This window comes from Drosophila montana, unplaced genomic scaffold (genome assembly GCF_035044405.1).
Source record: "Drosophila montana isolate Dmon_TW-CO22-7 unplaced genomic scaffold, ASM3504440v1 contig_3626_1, whole genome shotgun sequence".
NCBI classification, from domain to species: domain Eukaryota; kingdom Metazoa; phylum Arthropoda; class Insecta; order Diptera; family Drosophilidae; genus Drosophila; species Drosophila montana.
The window spans coordinates 311,163-329,114 of record NW_026998511.1 but is presented as its reverse complement, the minus strand read 5'-3'; the positions used below and the strand labels follow the sequence as shown (position 1 = coordinate 329,114).

The 17,952-nt window shown below is 41.0% G+C and overlaps 2 protein-coding genes across 3 annotated transcripts in view; both read left to right on the top strand.

Moving 5' to 3' along the window:
- The first annotated feature begins 618 nt into the window (after positions 1 to 618).
- On the top strand, positions 619 to 2,172 carry LOC135435529 (ubiquitin-conjugating enzyme E2 S). Its single transcript, XM_064692624.1, has 3 exons — positions 619 to 1,144; positions 1,212 to 1,682; positions 1,755 to 2,172. The coding sequence occupies exons 1-3, from the start codon at positions 1,136 to 1,138 to the stop codon at positions 1,899 to 1,901; spliced, it is 627 nt and encodes a 208-aa protein (XP_064548694.1). The 5' UTR covers positions 619 to 1,135; the 3' UTR covers positions 1,902 to 2,172.
- Positions 2,173 to 6,449: 4,277 nt separating this feature from the next.
- chas (chascon) overlaps positions 6,450 to 17,952 on the top strand; it is a 32,939-nt gene continuing 21,436 nt past the window's right edge. Inside the window, exons 1-2 of one of the 2 annotated variants that reach the window (XM_064692677.1) lie at positions 6,450 to 6,581; positions 14,208 to 14,289. In XM_064692677.1, coding sequence (XP_064548747.1) covers positions 6,522 to 6,581; positions 14,208 to 14,289 — 142 coding nt within the window. In that variant the 5' untranslated portion in view covers positions 6,450 to 6,521. Of the gene's footprint in view, positions 6,582 to 13,458; positions 14,290 to 17,952 lie in introns of those variants that run through there. The other variant, XM_064692676.1, reaches the window with a different exon arrangement.

Below are 17,952 nucleotides of genomic sequence, written 5' to 3'. Positions count from 1 at the left end.
TATTTTTTGGCCTTTTTTAAATACTAACTAACCACCGCCCCTAGTTTGTTCTATACATATGGCAACGCCAATTGCACAATTGCATTAAATATAACATAAACAAGAGCTAATAAAATATATGTTTTGTCATCAAAACGTGTACATTTTGAAAACATATATTTTGAATATAACTTCAGTTTATTTAGTTACAATGAATTCATACGGAATACTTTAGGAACTGCTGCGGAACTGTCCAATTCGATAAACACGAGCGGGACAACACTAGTGCATGCGCATGAAAGGAGTATAGATAGCTGCTTGATGGTACGGACCGAGTACACTTTCGCATACACTGCACATTATCAAAGAAGGAAATTAATAATAATTTAGACAACATCACAAATAATTATCAGAGTTAATTTTGCCGATTATCAAGCAAATATACATTGTCAGTGTCGAACACTGACTTTTGACACGACCAATTGACGGTGAGAGACAAGCGTGGGCACAGCATAGAGAAAAGTCAACATAGCCGACACTGTAGCGTATACCATACGACGAGGGTTTCTGTAAATGGAGGCTGTTTTGTGTTTTGTTGTTGAGCGTGAAGTGTGCAATTGAGTTGAAATTGTGTGTGCTTCTTTTTTTTTTTTGTTTTTTAAATGTTTCGAGAAGCCAATAACCAAATAGGAATACAAATCGATTTCAGTTTTAAGCATATACAAACAACTAACAAGCATACAGTACGAGGCAGCCGATATAAAACGGGCGCAAATTGGAAAAACAGCAACGAAGACGAAAACGAAAACAGAGCAAAACGTTTTCTCTCTCTTTCCACCATACCTGCCCCCCACCCCCTCCCTTACTCCAACAGCACGAGACGCTGACGCGACGCCAGTGAAAATACAGTTAGTAGCGCTAAGCTTTTAAAATACGGTTCTCGCGGCGCCAACGAGCAGAGCAGAGCTTCAGGACAGTTGAGAGCAGTCATTAAGGAAACCTTGAGAGGCAGTCATACATATACATATAGATATCGACACACACACACACGCACAGCTACAAATACACATACATACATACACCCACCCACACATATACACACACACACACACGCAGAGGCAGAGGCACGCACAAGCGGAGCAGCAGAGGCGCAGCCATGAGTTCGGTAATGTAAACAAATAAAGCGTAACGTGAATTAAATCCTAAGAAACGAATTTTTGTCACAAAAATAGCAATATTCAAATGTGGAGAACCTGTCGCCGCAGACCATACGGCAGGTGATGCGGGAGCTGCAGGATATGGAGACGACACCGCCGGAGGGCATCAAGGTGTTGATCAACGAGAGCGACGTTACGGATATTCAGGCGTTTATCGATGGCCCCGCCGGCACACCGTATGCGGTTGGTGTCTTTCGCGTCAAATTGACGCTGAGCAAAGATTTTCCACAGACGCCGCCAAAGGCATATTTCCTAACCAAAATTTTCCATCCAAATGTTGCCTCGAATGGCGAGATATGCGTGAATACACTGAAAAAGGATTGGAAACCAGATTTGGGCATTAAGCATATATTGTTAACAATCAAATGCCTGCTAATTGTGCCCAATCCGGAATCGGCACTCAACGAGGAGGCCGGCAAAATGCTACTCGAGCGCTACGATGATTACTCGCAGCGGGCGCGCATGATGACCGAGATCCATGCACAGGTATGTACCTGTCAATCAGATTCCCACCTGTTCAATTCGTGTTTATCTTTTTACCTTGGTTGCCTTTTTTAGCCGGCCAAGTGCGGCGCTGGCGCCAGCGATGCCAAAGACGATGACGGACCCTCAACAAAGAAGCACGCCGGCCTCGACAAGAAGCTGCAGGACAAGAAGAAGGAGAAGCTGCTCAAGGAGAAAAAGCGCATGCTCAAGAGATTATGAGACGCATAAATATCGAGCAGCAGCAGCAGCAGCAGCAGGCAGGCAAACTTATGTAGCAGCAGCCATAGAATGGAGGAGCAAATATGTAGTTAAAGGATTCAGGCTAGAAAACAACAACAACAACAACAGCAACAGATTATATATATATATATGTATGTGTGTGTCTATACAGCCAGCAGCAGGCATAAATCTACAGTGGAGCCGCAATAAAGCGAACAACATCCGCAAAACAACTTGGCACAACAACAACAACAACAACAACAAATACCAACTCCAAAGAAAAGTGCATCCAGTTACATAACAAAAACTAAAAGGAAAACAAAAATATTATAAATATAATATATATATATATATAGATAAAAAAAAACAAAAAAAAAAACAATTTGGTCAGAACAAACTGAGCCGATATTTAGTTTGTAGAGCAAAAAGAACGAAAAAAGGAAAACTAAGTAAAAATTCATATGTCCTAATTAATTAAGTGCGATCCTTGCGCGCATATACATATACATATATATATATATATACATATATTTTTTAAAATGCTTTTCGCGCTAACTTTAGCATAATTTATGTCTATGTAATTAGTTTAAAGATCTGTCCCACACACACACACGCACACACACGACACACATACGCCTACTTTTAGCAGCTGCCCGCACACACACACACACACATGCACACGCACATGCACATGCACACTAAGCGAAAAACATCACCATTATTTACCGTTATAGTTGATCAGTTTTTTTTTTTTTTATATTGCATTACCACATATAACATTTAAATCATTAAATTTGAATTGGAATTGTTTCATTTTGAAAAGCGAAAGAAAGTAAGCAACAAATTGTACTTAGCGTAAGTCATAATAAAAAAACAGCGCACACACACACACACACACACACACACACACCCTTACAAAATGACTAGCAGAAATGCATAAAAATAATACATTATATTCGCAATGAGTTTGTAGCGACGCAAAATTATGGCAAAACAAAAAAAATGTCAACGAAATGCGCCCAAAATGTGTTTATAAATAGACTCACGCAAATGTTTTTCTTTTTTTCCACGCATTTTCCGAAACGTTTTCGATTCGATTGAACTGTTCGCTTAACTGTTTATGGACACGTTTTTGGGGCGCTTCGCACAAACGCCGTTACATTGCTCTGTTTTTAACGTTTTTTAGGTTATGTACTTACAAAAAGAAAAAGAAGCAGTAAATTCCAAAATAATATATATATATATATAAAAACGACAAAATTATGTGCCCTTCTGATGATAATACCACAAAAAGCAAACACTTCGTATTGCTTAGCAGCTAATTCGAAAAACGAAAAACTTAAAAACAGTAAAAACAATCCTCAATTCAATTAACTCTCAGTAGTTCAAAATCCATAAATTAAGTAAAAACACACAAAAAAAAAAAACAACCAAAAAAAAGAATTGAAACCTTTCGTTGAATTTGTTCGTCACACAACAAAAAGTGAATAAAATTTTGGAACACACTAAAAATACGTGAAGAAGAATTTATGATCAATAAGAATCGACATTTGTCACGTTTATATGTTTACAGTGAAGGCACTACGAACGAATAGTTTGCCCAACCTTTTTTTTTTTTGCTTTCTTACGTAAATTATTTTTTATGTTTTTTTTTTTAATCGTTTTTCATAATATTTTTCAAGTATACTATCTATCTAATCAGAAAATGTGCCTGAAAGCACGTCTTTCTGCTCAAGCGAGTTTTCACTGTACACAAATGTATATATGTACGTACATATGTTTTTGCCTAGGCAGTGCACGTAGCGCGTGCCAAAACGAAGGCATTTCCGAGTTCCAATTGTTTTCAAGCCGGAAGAGTATTTTAAATAGTCGATTCTTCGAACCGCCAATGAGACATGGCAGCGCAGGTGTACGAGTGTGTGTGTGCGTGTGGGTGTCTCTCTCTCTCTCGCAACCTCTCTCCGTCGCTCGTGTCTATATTTTGTGCTCTCACTGGCAACGCCAACGCTTACGCCAACGCCGGGCCAACATTCCAAGCGGCTAACCTTCAGCCCAGCTCCAAAATTGTCGCAGCTCGACAGCAGCAGCAGAATGCTTTCGCTCTCTCGCTCTCTCCCTCTCTGCGATGCTCGCCTTGTATAAGAAAAACCTGATGAGGCGCAGCAACGACAATCAATGGCTGGCCAGTGTTGGACATTGCATGACAATAGCGCACGCTCTCACGCTCTCTCGCTCTCCACGGAGAGCGCCAGTTATGTGGCTTATGTATATGAATGGCCGTGCCCGTGTGCTGCGCTTCTGACAGAGCAGATGGACCGCAAAAGGTAAGCTTGTTGTGAATGTGATTTGCAGGGCGTGCTCGCTCAGAGGGGAAGCAACTCTGTGTGCTCGATCGACTGCGAGCGGGGAGCGGGCGCAGGCGCGCGCTCGATCGCCAATTCCAATTTGGCTGTGCGCGACAGCCAACAACAGCAGCCAGCAGCCAGCAGCTAGCAGCTAGCAGCTAGCGAGCAGCAGGTAGATCAGTTGTGAATCTGGCACGGACGGACGACAACAAACCATTTAGCTTGGCTCGGAGCACTCGCAACGCGAAAAGCGCGACGGCCAAAAACAAAAACGAAAAACAACAACAACAACAAAAACGTTTTGCGCGCCTCCTCCAAACCGTTCGCAGCGGGTACGTGCGTGTATGTGTATTGGTATTTTTTTGTGTCTGCGTGTGTGTGTGTGTGTGTGTGTGTCGCCATGTCGCGTTGCCCAGTTGCAACGTTTGTTGTTGTTTTGTGGTTGCGCGCGGCAGATAAACAAAAACAACGAAGAAAACACCAAAACACGCCCTGCGAATATAGCCATGTGTGTGTGTGTGTGTGTGTGCGTGCGTAATTTGCATTGCTTATCGAACAGTTGATCGATGTCCGATAAATTGCAAATCAACACAACAACAACAACAAAAACTGAACGAATTATAGGCTGGCCCATTAGAAAAGGGTACGACAGGAGGTCGCGTGCCGGGCCCCTTTCCAACGGCGCGTGGAATGCGACAGTTATTTGCGCGCTCAACCGTTTTATTTGGCATTTTCGCAACATCTGTTTGCCCAGTTGAGCGTTTGGGCCAATTGGCTAAGCGCGTCTAAGCCAAAAAAGAAAAACAAAGAGAAACACGCTTCAGCTGGCTTCTTATATTCTTCTTATATTCTGACCAGTGTGACCCTGCCAGGCTGCAGTTCCAGCCAGGGCCGCGTTCCTGCAGCTGCGAATCGAACTTTAATTGCGCATATTTATATTAACAAAGATCAATTCATATATGTACATATATACATATTTTTGTAGAACGCGTACTTGACGTTGACATTTCGTTGCGCTCGTCGCACTTATTTGCATAGATGTCAGACAGACTGTCCGTCAATTTCCATATGCATATGTTAATATACTATTTCCATGTGTAAGCGTTTCTTTTATGCTTTTTACCGCTCACACGCACACACACACACACACACACACACAATATATATATATATATATAGCGTGTGGGACGTTTCAAACTAAGTAAAGTCGCGCAAATAACTCGTTCATTTCGTCATTTCCAGCAGTTGTCAATAAATATCTGTTATATTTCTGCACACATACATGCAGACAACGCGCGCGCGCACACACACACACACGCACACACACATATGTAAATCCATATTAAACATCGCCTTGAAAATTTCTGTGTGTCGCATCGTAAAAATCCTCCAATTTGTGTTTTTTTTTTTACATATGTACATATTTTTTTTTACTTTTTTTTTTCCCAATTCGAGAACGCTTCAGTTTTGTATTTTTGCGTGGTTGTCGCGGGGTGGGCGGTCAGTTTTGTTTGAGCCAAATACGTAAAACTCATTTTGACCAAAAGCGTTTCATTTTTTTTTGTTTTTTCAAAATATTTGCGCCGACTTTAAGAGTGGGCGCCAAAAGCAGCCAAAAGCAATTACAGCAGAAGAATGTGAATGCCATTAGGGGAATTACCGCGTTAAGAGCTTGCAGCTTAAAGCTAAATAACAGGATCGTGTTCTAACCTCACACTTAAAAAAAAGAAATACAAACAGTTATTTTGCCTAACAGGCAGACGCGTGCGTCGACTTAGCGAAGAAATCAACCATCAAGAGCAAAGCTTTTGGCGCGCGCCGCCTAAAAGTCGGCAACACATTGTAAAGCATATGCAAATACAGTGAAAGCTCCGCCGAGCGAACCTTCCTTTTGTGCAACAAGGGAAAACCTTAATTTGGCATTTTCACATATTTTCGCGCAATCTTAACGATTGTTAAATTTGAATATTAAAAATAACTTTTTGGTTAACATTTCATGTTGCCATATAATATATAATATATTTCATATATATAAACAGTTTTTGTAAAAAAAAAATAATAAGTTATTGCATAATAAGAACGAAAATTTTGTAAATAGATCAAAGGAGCGTCCGAAAAATATGAAAAAAGATTTGAGCTAAACAGACAGCTGTGCGTCAAGAGAGAGCTTTCACTGTGAAGTAATTCGGCAAACACTCACACACACACACACACACACGCATACAGACGCACGCAGAGCGCAAAGCGTGGGCGTTGGAGGCCGCTGGCAGGCGCCATGGCACTGAGCAAGACGAGCAAAACGAAAGCTGGCGCCAAAGAGGAGCAGAACGAACTGGTAAGTGAGGCAAAATGCAAAAACAGTAACAAAGCGCGCGCGCACACACACACACACACACACACAGGAGCATACTCTCACGTGTGTGTGTGCGCGCGTGAGGTGGTGGTGGCATTAGGCGCAGAGCTTTGGCAAAACAATGGAACGAGCGCGCGCGCGCGCGCCCGCGTCAGCGCACTTGGCTCAACGCGACTCAATGCGACTCAACGAGCGCGCGCAACTCAACTCAGTTCAGGTGTAACAAACTAACGGTGCAGCTCGTGCAGCGCCGCAGTCGTCGACGCGCCATCGTATCGAACACGCCGCGCATATTGCATTTGTTTTTTTTTTTTCTATTTTGTTTTTTTTTTTTTGGTTTGTTTATATTTATATTGTATTGTTGTTGTTGTTGTTGTCGTGCGACTTTGACTCGTTGTTGCTGCTGTTGTGCATTTTGCATGCGGAGAGCGGCAATTAAAAGTTGGTTAAATATTAAATGAACTATGTAGTACATGCATAGTAAAATCTAAATATATATATGCTAATGCTGTTTGTTTGTGTGTGTGCCTGTGACAGTTTTAGTTTTTAATTACATACATTACATTGTCGTGGCCCAAGGCAAAAGTGTGACCACATACGCTTCAGAACTAATTGAGCGCACGCCAAAAGGGGGCAACGCTGCAGCGTAGGCAAATATTGCCCTTTTGCACACACACACACACACACACACGCATATACATACTCGTACACAGACACGCGGCTGGCACATGTTTTAGAAAAATTGACCAAAACTGGTACATTAAAAATCCCTTGGGGGAATTGTTACAGGTACTTTATTTTTTTCTTTTGCATATTCAATTTGTATTTATTTGTGCATATCTTGCCATTTTTTATAAGGATTCGTTTTGAATAAAAAAAAAATTGCCTACAAGTCTAAGAGCATAATAGGAACAGTAAATGTATTTGATTTAGATTGCATTTATGCAATATTATTAATATTTTGCGGACACAAATGTAATTTCTGCTACAAATTAATTTGATCAAATGGCACACACACACACACACACACACACACACACAGATAGACACATAGAGACAGTGCGCAGTGCACACTCTCCAAACATGACGTTTCCACTCTCCGCTCCGCTGTTCCAGCTTTAAGTGGCGCGCTTTACATGGCATACTACGTGCAAAAAATTAATCATTAAAACCGCCGACGTTGCTTTTGTTGCTTTTGTTGTTGTTGTTGTTGTTCGCTGTCGTTAAGTGCAGCGTTTTTCTAGTTGTTTGTGTTGTCGTGACATTTGTTGTTGTCTGTTTTTTGCTTTTTGCTTCTCTCCAATTTTTGCTGTTGTTTGTTTTGCTTCTTTTTTTGCACCACTTTTGCTTGGGCCGCTTCTACTTGTTGCATAATCCGCGCATTGCGTATACGTAACGTGCGCCCAGCCAGCCAAAAACCTCAAGATCCTGCGGCACAGTCGCAAAATGCGGCCCCAAAATCAAAAAAACCAAAAACGAACAACAACAACAACAACAAAATACAAAAATCAAAACGAAAGAAACAAAAAGCACAGCAAAAATATTTTCCCACCATTAAAGCGCGCGCACACACACACACACACGCACACACACACACACACACGTGCATACATATACAAAATCACGCGCATTATTCGTACACAAAATGGACAAATGCTTGCAGCGCATAGGCGGGTGTTGGGGGGGGGGGGGGGGCATTAGAGAGGGGGTGTGCACCCACAAGCAGCGATTTTTCGGTGCCAGTGAATACCTTGTGTGTTTGCTTAACAATTGGGTAGCATAAGTCTGTGTCCATGTAACGGGACGAAAGTTGAGTAACTTCGATAACTTTCCAGCATCGATAAATATCGATTGGCAAAGACGACAATAAATGTGTTGGGTAGCTGCGTGCATCAGACGCGCAGAATAGTTTGCATTTGGATAAAATGCCGCTGCTTTCAAAATGCTTCCATGAAATCGATAAAAAATCGATTATTAGGAATTATTGAACAAAGTGTTTAGCTTGCAAAATTGGACCAACAGACTCTAAAAGTCGAAAGGCTTGCTCTAGTTTTGCCATTTGCTGATTTCTAGTTTCTGATAGCTTTCCGTATTTTCACAATCGATAAATCGATAAATATCGAGAGTTATGAAAAAGTATATAGTTCGCTTCATATTGAATTGAAAAGACTTTGCATGCTGTGCTTAGGCTCCGGCTTAACATTTGCATCAAACGTTTGTTTTGCATTCGATAACTTCTCATATTTCTTGATATCGATTTTGAGATCGATAATTATTGATTTGCAGATTTGCAGTTAAAGACGTTCAACTTTTTATGGAGATGCTTTTCTAGTTTGTAGAGCTCAAGAATATCTCCCCTTTTTGACAAAAAGTTGAAGCCATGCGTGTGTGTGTGTGTGTGTGTGTGTGTGTGTGACGATTGCTCGAAGCTGGCTACAGGGTATCTGCTGGTCGTTCAGCGCTCGCTTTCGTGTTGTTGTTGTTGTTGTGGCTGCTGCTTGTGAAGTGTTTGCTTTTTGGACAATTTGTTTTTGAAGCTCTTGTTGTTGTTGTCGTTGTTGTTGTTGTTGCAACAACAATGCTTAACCGTTATTTGGGATTCTGGCCGGGATTTGTGTGCGTCTTGAAATATTCAAGTGTTTGTTGTTTCTGTTTATTTTGTTGTTGTTTATTTATTATTTTTTTGGTGGCCAACAACAATTCAATGTCTTTGTATGGCCAAAAGGCGCAAATTAGCAGCCAAATTGGCAGCAGTGGGCGTGGCAGCATGTGTGTGTGTGTGCATGTGTGTGTGTGTGTGTGTGTGTGCATGTGTGTGTGTGTAGGCATATTGTTGACCAGTGCGTGACTTCGTGGGCTCGCCTTGTTGCAGTTGCAAGTTGCAAGTTGCAACTGTTGCTGCCGCTGCCGCTGTCGCTGCGCGCTGCCGCTGCCGCTGTCGCTGTCGCTGCCGCTGCCGCTGCCGCCGCTGCTTTTGGGTCAAGTAAAAGGCATTTGCGACTGCATTTTGGTTTTCAGTTCGTTTTTGGCAATTGTCATTTGGTTTTCGTTTTAGGGCGTGGCAGCGGCTGACTCATGCCCCCTTCTGGGAGGGGGTTTTGGGGGGGGGGGGGGGGTTGCTCGGGCTGGCTGTTGCCATGGCCATAAGCAGCACCACAAGCCGTGTCCAAATCAAATCAAATAAAACCAATCAAAGGCAGACCCAAAGCCAATGCCAAGCAAGTTAGAACGGCTGTAGCCGACTGCGACATGCCCTGTAATCGGTTGGGTCACAAGGCAAAGCAAAAAACAGAACAGAGCTGGAACCGGTTCGTGAACCATGAAGAGTCCGTCTATCAGTTTCAATTTGTGCTTTCCGTTATAACCAATATACCCCCTTTGCACTGTGCGAAGAGTGTAGGAAAAAAAAAAGGTTCCCAATTTGTCCTATCGCTGCCGGCGGAAGTAATTACAAAAACGGCCAAATTGCAAGCACAATTTAATTGTTGTCGTCGTCGTTGTTGTCGTTGTTGTTGTTGTTGTTGTGTCGGTCTGACGTCATGCGCATATTGATGGAAGATCAATGTTCCAATGATTCCAACGTTCCAGCCGGCGCGCAGCCCAAATCAATCGAGCGCTCAGCGCGAATATCAACACAAAAGGCAACAACAACAACAACAACAACAACTACGACAACAACGGCAAATGCCAAAAGCTCACAAATTGATTGTTAAAGCGTATTTATCGATTCAAGAATCGTTTCGCACACCAAACAAAAGCCAAAAGCAACAATAAATAAATTGTAAATTAAAACACAACAGCAACAACAACAGCAAAGGCTGTGAGAACTTCTGAGAGAGCGCCTAACGCAGAGAGAGAGAGCAAGCAGCAGCAGGTGCTGTGCGATTTAGTTTGCATTGCTGAAAAGAGAAGGAATGGTCGGAGGGGGGGGAGGGAGGTTGTGGTGCAGCTGGTTGAGAGCAAAGCGCAGGCGACAGACAATTTACAGTTGGTCAGTACGGCGCAGCTTAACCCTTAAGTGCGCAGTTTTTTCTCCCTTGTTTTTGGGCAATTTATTTTCTACATCTATAATCTTTTTGCTGCAGGAATTTGGTGGAAACAAAAACAGTTAAGGCGCAAGAAGAAGAAGTTAAGAAATGCGTTAAGGAAAAGTGGGCAAAATCGAAACAGCGCACTCGAGGGTTAACATTAAGTGCGACTAGGCGGGCAAGTGTTGGGAAACGGAAAAGGGGAAAGGGCGCAAAGTGCAAGGCTGCCGATAGTCCAGTGTGTTGCCATATCAATTAAACTATTATTTTTTGGTATTTTTTTAATTGATGACACTTGCAGCACATCTGGCAGCGCTTCACATTTGGCGATGACAATTTAGCAACTCGATTATATGAAAGTGTATCGATAGGTTTGTGAAAAGTGAAATGCTTTGAACCAAAACTGCGGCCTCTCGGGCAGCGTGTTTGTGTACACCCAGAAAAAACGTAGAGCAATGTTTTTTACACCTACACAGGTATATATGCAAATATATACATGCTTATATAGAGCTTCAGCTGGGCGACAGTTTTGTAGCTTATAACTTTCCTGGAAACTGGAATATTCTTTTCTTGTATTTCTTATGGGCAACATAAAAGCAGACGTCTGCGACTCCATAAAGTATATATAGTATATACATATATATTCCGTCAAGTTGATATAGTCATATCCATCCGAATCTCTGTCTCTGTGTCTCTCAGTTTTAAAGCTATTCGCATTATCAGTTCGAATCACTTTAACATATAGCTGCCATAGGAATGATCGGTGGAAAAATGAGTTTTTGTGTATGGACAACTTTTCTATTGCTCAAGATGTCTTGATTTATTCGAAAATTTCGTAACTTCGCTCCCCTCTATATATACATATATATATATATAGTACATATATATGTACATATATACAGTTATTTAGCTTGAGAGTTTTTTCTTTTTTGTTTATTACACAAAGTTCGTCGCGAACCTTTCCAAACTAACATTATCTGCATTATGCATGCTCTTACTCTTCTTCTTCTGCTTACGTACTTAAAACTAGGAGGGGGTGGGGGAGTATCATAAAGTCACTCACAATTGCCCCCCCCCCCCTCCCCTCCTCTCTTGTGTGGGGGCATTTGGGGCATTTGGACAAAGGGTCCAACATGTTTTGTGACCTTTGGCCGCATTTGAGCGCATTTTGCGATTTCAGTTTCTCAGCTTCTCTCGGTTTCTCTCGGTTGCTTTCCATTTCAGCGCCTTGAACTGTGCACGTTGCCCTTTTGCAACAACTCGAGCAACCTTTTCTGGCCATGCATTTGGTTGTGCAATAATAAACCCCACTGACCAAAAACTTAGATCTCGTCTGCCCTTCTCCTCCTTCTCCTCCTCCTGCTCCGCGCCCGCTCCGCGCCCGCTCCGCTCCGGCAGCTTTGCTCAGCTGTGCTTTTTTTTTTTTATGGGCTCTTAACTTTATGAGCCGCTGCTTGGCTGCGACAGGCAGGGGGGAGGGGGGGGTGTCTGTGTTGTGGCTGCAACGGGAAGAACCGTTTTGTTCTAAGCCTTTACGCTTGGCATGTTCTCCCCCCCCCCCCCCCCCTCTGCCCCCTTCACACAGCAACGCCTGTCTTCTTCACTTGGCCAGTTTTGTTAGGGTTTTTGTTAGAAATCGCAATTTGATTTAAATACCCTGTAATCAAGGGGCATGCAGACAAGCGGGTATATTGCAAGCAGGAAGAAGGAGGCTTTATCGACTCCATAACGTATAAGACTGCACTGATTGATTGATTGATTGACCGACTGATGCTGATTGACGGATTGATTGCTTAACTCACTTACTGATTGATCGACTGACTGACCGACTGACCGACTGACTGACAGACTGACCGATTATGTGACTGATTGATGGACTTGTTTTACTGATTACCTGATTGATTGACTGACTGATGGAGCTTTTATTAATCGAATTGACTGATGAACTTATGGACCGACCGATTGTTTGACTGATTGACAGACTGGTTGATTGATCGACGGATTGTTTTACTGATTACGTGATTGATCAACTGACTGATTGTTTTACTGAACACCTGATTGATCGACTTACTGAACCGATTGTTTGATTAGATTAACGAACTGATGGACTGACCGATCGTGTGACTGATTGACGGACTCTCTGACTTATTGAGTGCTTGACTGAATGCTTAATTGACTAGCTGATTAATCGAGTTACTGACTGGCTAATTGACCGACTGACTGACTGATTGACCGTTTGTTTGTTTGACTGACTGATGGACCTACCGATTGATTGACTGACTGACTGACTGACTGACTGACTGACTGACTGGTTGGCTTATTGACATACTCCCTAATTGTTAAACTGACTAACGGTTTGAGCGATTGACTGACTGATTGAACGCCTGATTGATTGATGGACAATGCACAGCCTGACCCAAGCTACCATAACGCTTGAAAATATGGAAAATACGAGTTATCTTAGAGTAAAGTCTTGATTGTGTGTGCCTAGGGCAAGCAGAGGGTTAATGCAGGCAGCTTGTGCTGCTCGAGTATAGGTTACAACTGCTTGAAGCCAGCTACAGGGTAACTGCAAGCACAGCACACTCGACTCGACAGTCAAAGTCGCCGTCAACAACAAACATTTCACTTGCAGCTGAATAGAGAGCGAATGAAAGAAAACACGACGGAAAACAAAAGCTGTAAAACAAATCAACAACAAATTTGCTCGTTTTTTTTTTTGCGATTTTTTTTTTTTCGGGGTGCTGGATCGCACGGATTGCGGTCGCGTGTCGCGTGTCGCGCGCTGAAATGTTTTGTGCGGCACATGAAATTCAAATTGCTGGCAGCGAAAGTGCAAAATTAATTAGTCAGCAGCAGCAGCAGCTGGAGAAGGAGCTGGCAGCAGGGCAGGAGAAGGAGCTGAAGAAGGAGCTGGAGCAGGAGCAGGAGCTGGGCAACCGGCATTCGATGCAGTCAACGCCCCAAAAATTGAACGCCGCCAAATGAACGAATGGTGGTGATCCTTCTACTAGCGCCATGCACATGCAGCCAAAGCAGCAGCAGCAGCAGCAACAACAACAACAACAAGAGCAACAACAACAACAAGAGCTCCTCGCCGGGCAGCAGCAGCAGGAGCAGGAGCAGCAGCAATGGCAATCGCTCCTCATCGGCATCCACCGGCATTACGGCCATTCCAGCCAGCTTGTATCGCCAGCCCGCCGCCGCCGCCCCCCCTCCTCCTCATCATCCACCTTCGCAGCATCGCTGGCCTAGTCATAGTCATAGCTACCAGCCGTCAAAGCCACTGCCAGCGGCCGCCAATGCTGTGCCAAAGCCGCCGCGCAGTTATCTACATGGCCACGCCCCTGGCTATGGACACGCCCCTGCGCCGCTGGTCTTTCGCATCTACGCGCAGGCACAGCCTCAGCCACAGCCTCAGCCACAGCCACATCCTCGGGCACAGCCTCAGCCACAGCCACTGCCTCAGCCACCTGCCCGCTTTACTAACAAGAATAACAAACAAATTAGAAAGAATTCGAGTGCGGACTATGTGCGTCACGTGACCCGCGTTAATTTCTACGACGTTGATACTTCGCAGGTCGAATTCGAGCCCAAAGATGATGACGAGAGCAACGAGGCAATTGCGAACGATTGCGATACAGAAGCTTTAACCAAAGAAGGTGAGTCCAAGAGATAATAGAATAAGATGAAGATAAAAGTACATATAAGACTAAATAATGTTAATATGAATATGAGAAGATAGAGATACAAGTTGAAAGATAGGATTAGGTTATTTCCCAGGCTTAGGACAGAGAGAGGTGGCATAATATATGTTAAGATAAATATAAAGAGATATAGAAGATAAAGATAAAAGTTTAGATTGGGGTAGGTTAAGGGAATTCCTTGGGTAGTCCACGCACAAAGACAAAGATAACGAAAAAGATAAAGATAAAGATAAAGATAAAGATAAAGATATAAAGATATAAAGATATAAAGATATAAAGATATAAAGATATAAAGATATAAAGATATAAAGATATAAAGATATAAAGATATAAAGATATAAAGATATAAAGATATAAAGATATAAAGATATAAAGATATAAAGATATAAAGATATAAAGATATAAAGATATAAAGATATAAAGATATAAAGATATAAAGATATAAAGATATAAAGATATAAAGATATAAAGATATAAAGATATAAAGATATAAAGATATAAAGATATAAAGATATAAAGATATAAAGATATAAAGATATAAAGATATAAAGATATAAAGATATAAAGATATAAAGATATAAAGATATAAAGATATAAAGATATAAAGATATAAAGATATAAAGATATAAAGATATAAAGATATAAAGATATAAAGATATAAAGATATAAAGATATAAAGATATAAAGATATAAAGATATAAAGATATAAAGATATAAAGATATAAAGATATAAAGATATTAAGATAAAGATAAAGGAATTCCTTGGGTATTCTATAGATAACGATAGAAGGAAGGAATAATGTGGTGGGGAATCATGGCATAGGGATTCCATCCAGGCTGAAAGGGTCTATAAATTGATGGGGAATTACTTTTATTCTTAGCTCCGCATTTCCCAAGTGGAATGTTGGAATTATATGTGAAGCATGAAAGATTCCGTTGGTTGGAATAATATGTCTATGTTATAGGGAATAGGCAAAGTTAATTTGTGAAGAGAAGCTTTGAGAGCGAGAAGATTCAGGTTTGGACCGTCGATATAGTATAGAGAGATAAACTTATATGGAAATACTAAGAGACGCGCTAGATATTCAACCTTAATGATTATTCCAAGATGTTGCCATAGCAAAGTTGTATGGAGGCAAACCTGATTTATGAACGGAGATAAGCTTGGGACTAGTAAGAAAAGCTTCTCCCTGCACCCAAAACAATTACTCATTGAACAATTTGGATGCCAAGTTATGATTATGATAATTAACCAAGACGTAAATAATTCGTCATTTATTGTTTACAATGCGATTGCATCAGAATGGGCTGTGCCCCGCGCTGATTCTGATTCATGCACATTACGTATACGACTCGTATATCGATCCCCCTCCCCCTCCCCCTTCCCCCTCTCTCTTTGTCACTTGCTGCTTGTGAATTGTTCCCTTTCGCTGTGCATAATTTTGATCACAGTTTTTGCCCCGTGGCAATCCCGCTTTTTTTTTTTTTATCGTGCTGTTGCGGAAATCATAGAAAGTTTGATTTAATTATGTGATTAACATAGCACAAAGGCGCCTTTGGCTGCGGCAGCAGCAGCTACTTGTAACATTGTGAAAAAGTGTAAAAATTAGAAATAACAAGCAGCTACAAGCAACAAGCAACAAGCAACAAGCAACAAACAACAACAATGGCAAAATGGTAATGCAAAAGAAAATGTTTCAAGCACAAATTTCCCACGTTAGCAAATCATTAAAAATCAACAACAACAGCAACAACAACAACAGCAACAGTAATAACTGAAATAGGTGCACAATTTTGTTGTTGTTGCCTTTGCTGTTGGGGGTCTCTTTGCATATGTGCAGAAATTTAATAATTGCGGCTCACAGCTTGTTATGCCGCAACTCTACACAGCGTGCGCTGCATAAATCTGCATACTCTCCCCACACAAGCTGTACAAGCTATCACAAACCAAACTCTACACAGCTGGTAAAAAAAGATTCACAAGTTGTTAAGCTCTAAGCTATCACAAACTGAACTCTACACAGCTGGTAAAAAAAGATTCACAAGTTGTTAAGCTCTAAGCTATCACAAACTGAACTCTACACAGCTGGTAAAAAAAGATTCACAAGTTACTTAGCTCTAAGCGATCACAAACTAAACTCTACACAGCTGGCTAAAAAAGATTCACAAGTTATTTAGCTCTAAGCTATCACAAACTAAACTCTACACAGCTGGTAAAAAAAGATTCACAAGTTATTAAGCTCTAAGCTATCACAAACTGAATTCTACACAGCTGGTAAAAAAAGACTCACAAGTTTTTTAGCGCTTAGCACGTTGTTCGCAAGCTCTACATGCGCATCAACAGAACTCTACACGACTTGGAATGCATGATTCGCGAGGTCTTCAGCTTCAAATAAAAAATTCTACACAGCTTTATATATATACGATTGAATGTATGCGTAAACAAAACTCTACACAAAATTCTACACAAATGTAAATAAATTTTAGTGGTTATGCAACTCTACACAACTGTTAGCATGCGTGTCCACAAGAATACAGCCTTAAACAATACTCTACAAAATGTATATACATGATTTGCGATCTCTACAGCTCTAAACACGAAATTCTACACAATTCTTTAAATACGATTAACTGGTTGCACAACTCTACATAGTTCCCAGCACATGTCTTGCTAATTCCACATGAATATATACATTACCAAAACTCTACACAGCTCGATATGCTTATTCTAGTGCTCTTCAGACCTAAACATAAGATTCTACACAACTCGGATTATAAGTTTTGCTGGTCTTACAACTCTACAGAACTGTAAGCATGTGCTTGGCAAATTCCTAATGAATATATGCATAAACAAAAGTCTACACAATTTGACATGCTTGATTATCTTGTTCTACAGCCCTTAACACAATATTCTACACAGCTCTGTGTATACATTTTATGCACGTGGTGCCATATGAATAAATGCTTAAGCATCATATGAATCCATGCAAAGCGAAAACTCTACACACCTGTAAATACATGATTCGCAAACTCTACAGCTCTAAGCAAAATTATATAGGTGATACAAAACTCTATATGCAAGTGAGTCTTGGCGAATTCTTTAAATCAAAAAAAGTCTCCATTGTTCAACTCTACATACCTGATTTGCAAGCTATACAGCTCTGTTGAAAAAGATTTATGTAATATACAATTCTACAGGCAAGCGAGTTTTGGAGAGTTTCTTAACTCAAAATAAAATGTCTACATTGTTCTTTATATATAAACAGAACACTACAAATCTATATAAACATGATAATATACAACTCTACAGGCAAGCGAGATTATGAACTTCCACAATGTTTTCTATACAAGATTCAAAAACAAAAAAAGTCTACACTATATGATAGTGCAAAAACACAAGTCTACACAACTTGGCATAGAATATTTAAAAGCTATAATATATTTATCCAAAACATATCTCTACACAACTGTATAAATGCAAGCTCTTCATGCAAGACGCGCTTTAATTCGAACAAGTCTCCACATGCAAATGCAACTCTACACACATGAATAACAATCTTTACAGAAGAGTCTACAAACTCTACAGCTCACATATAAGTTGATTATTCTTAACACAAG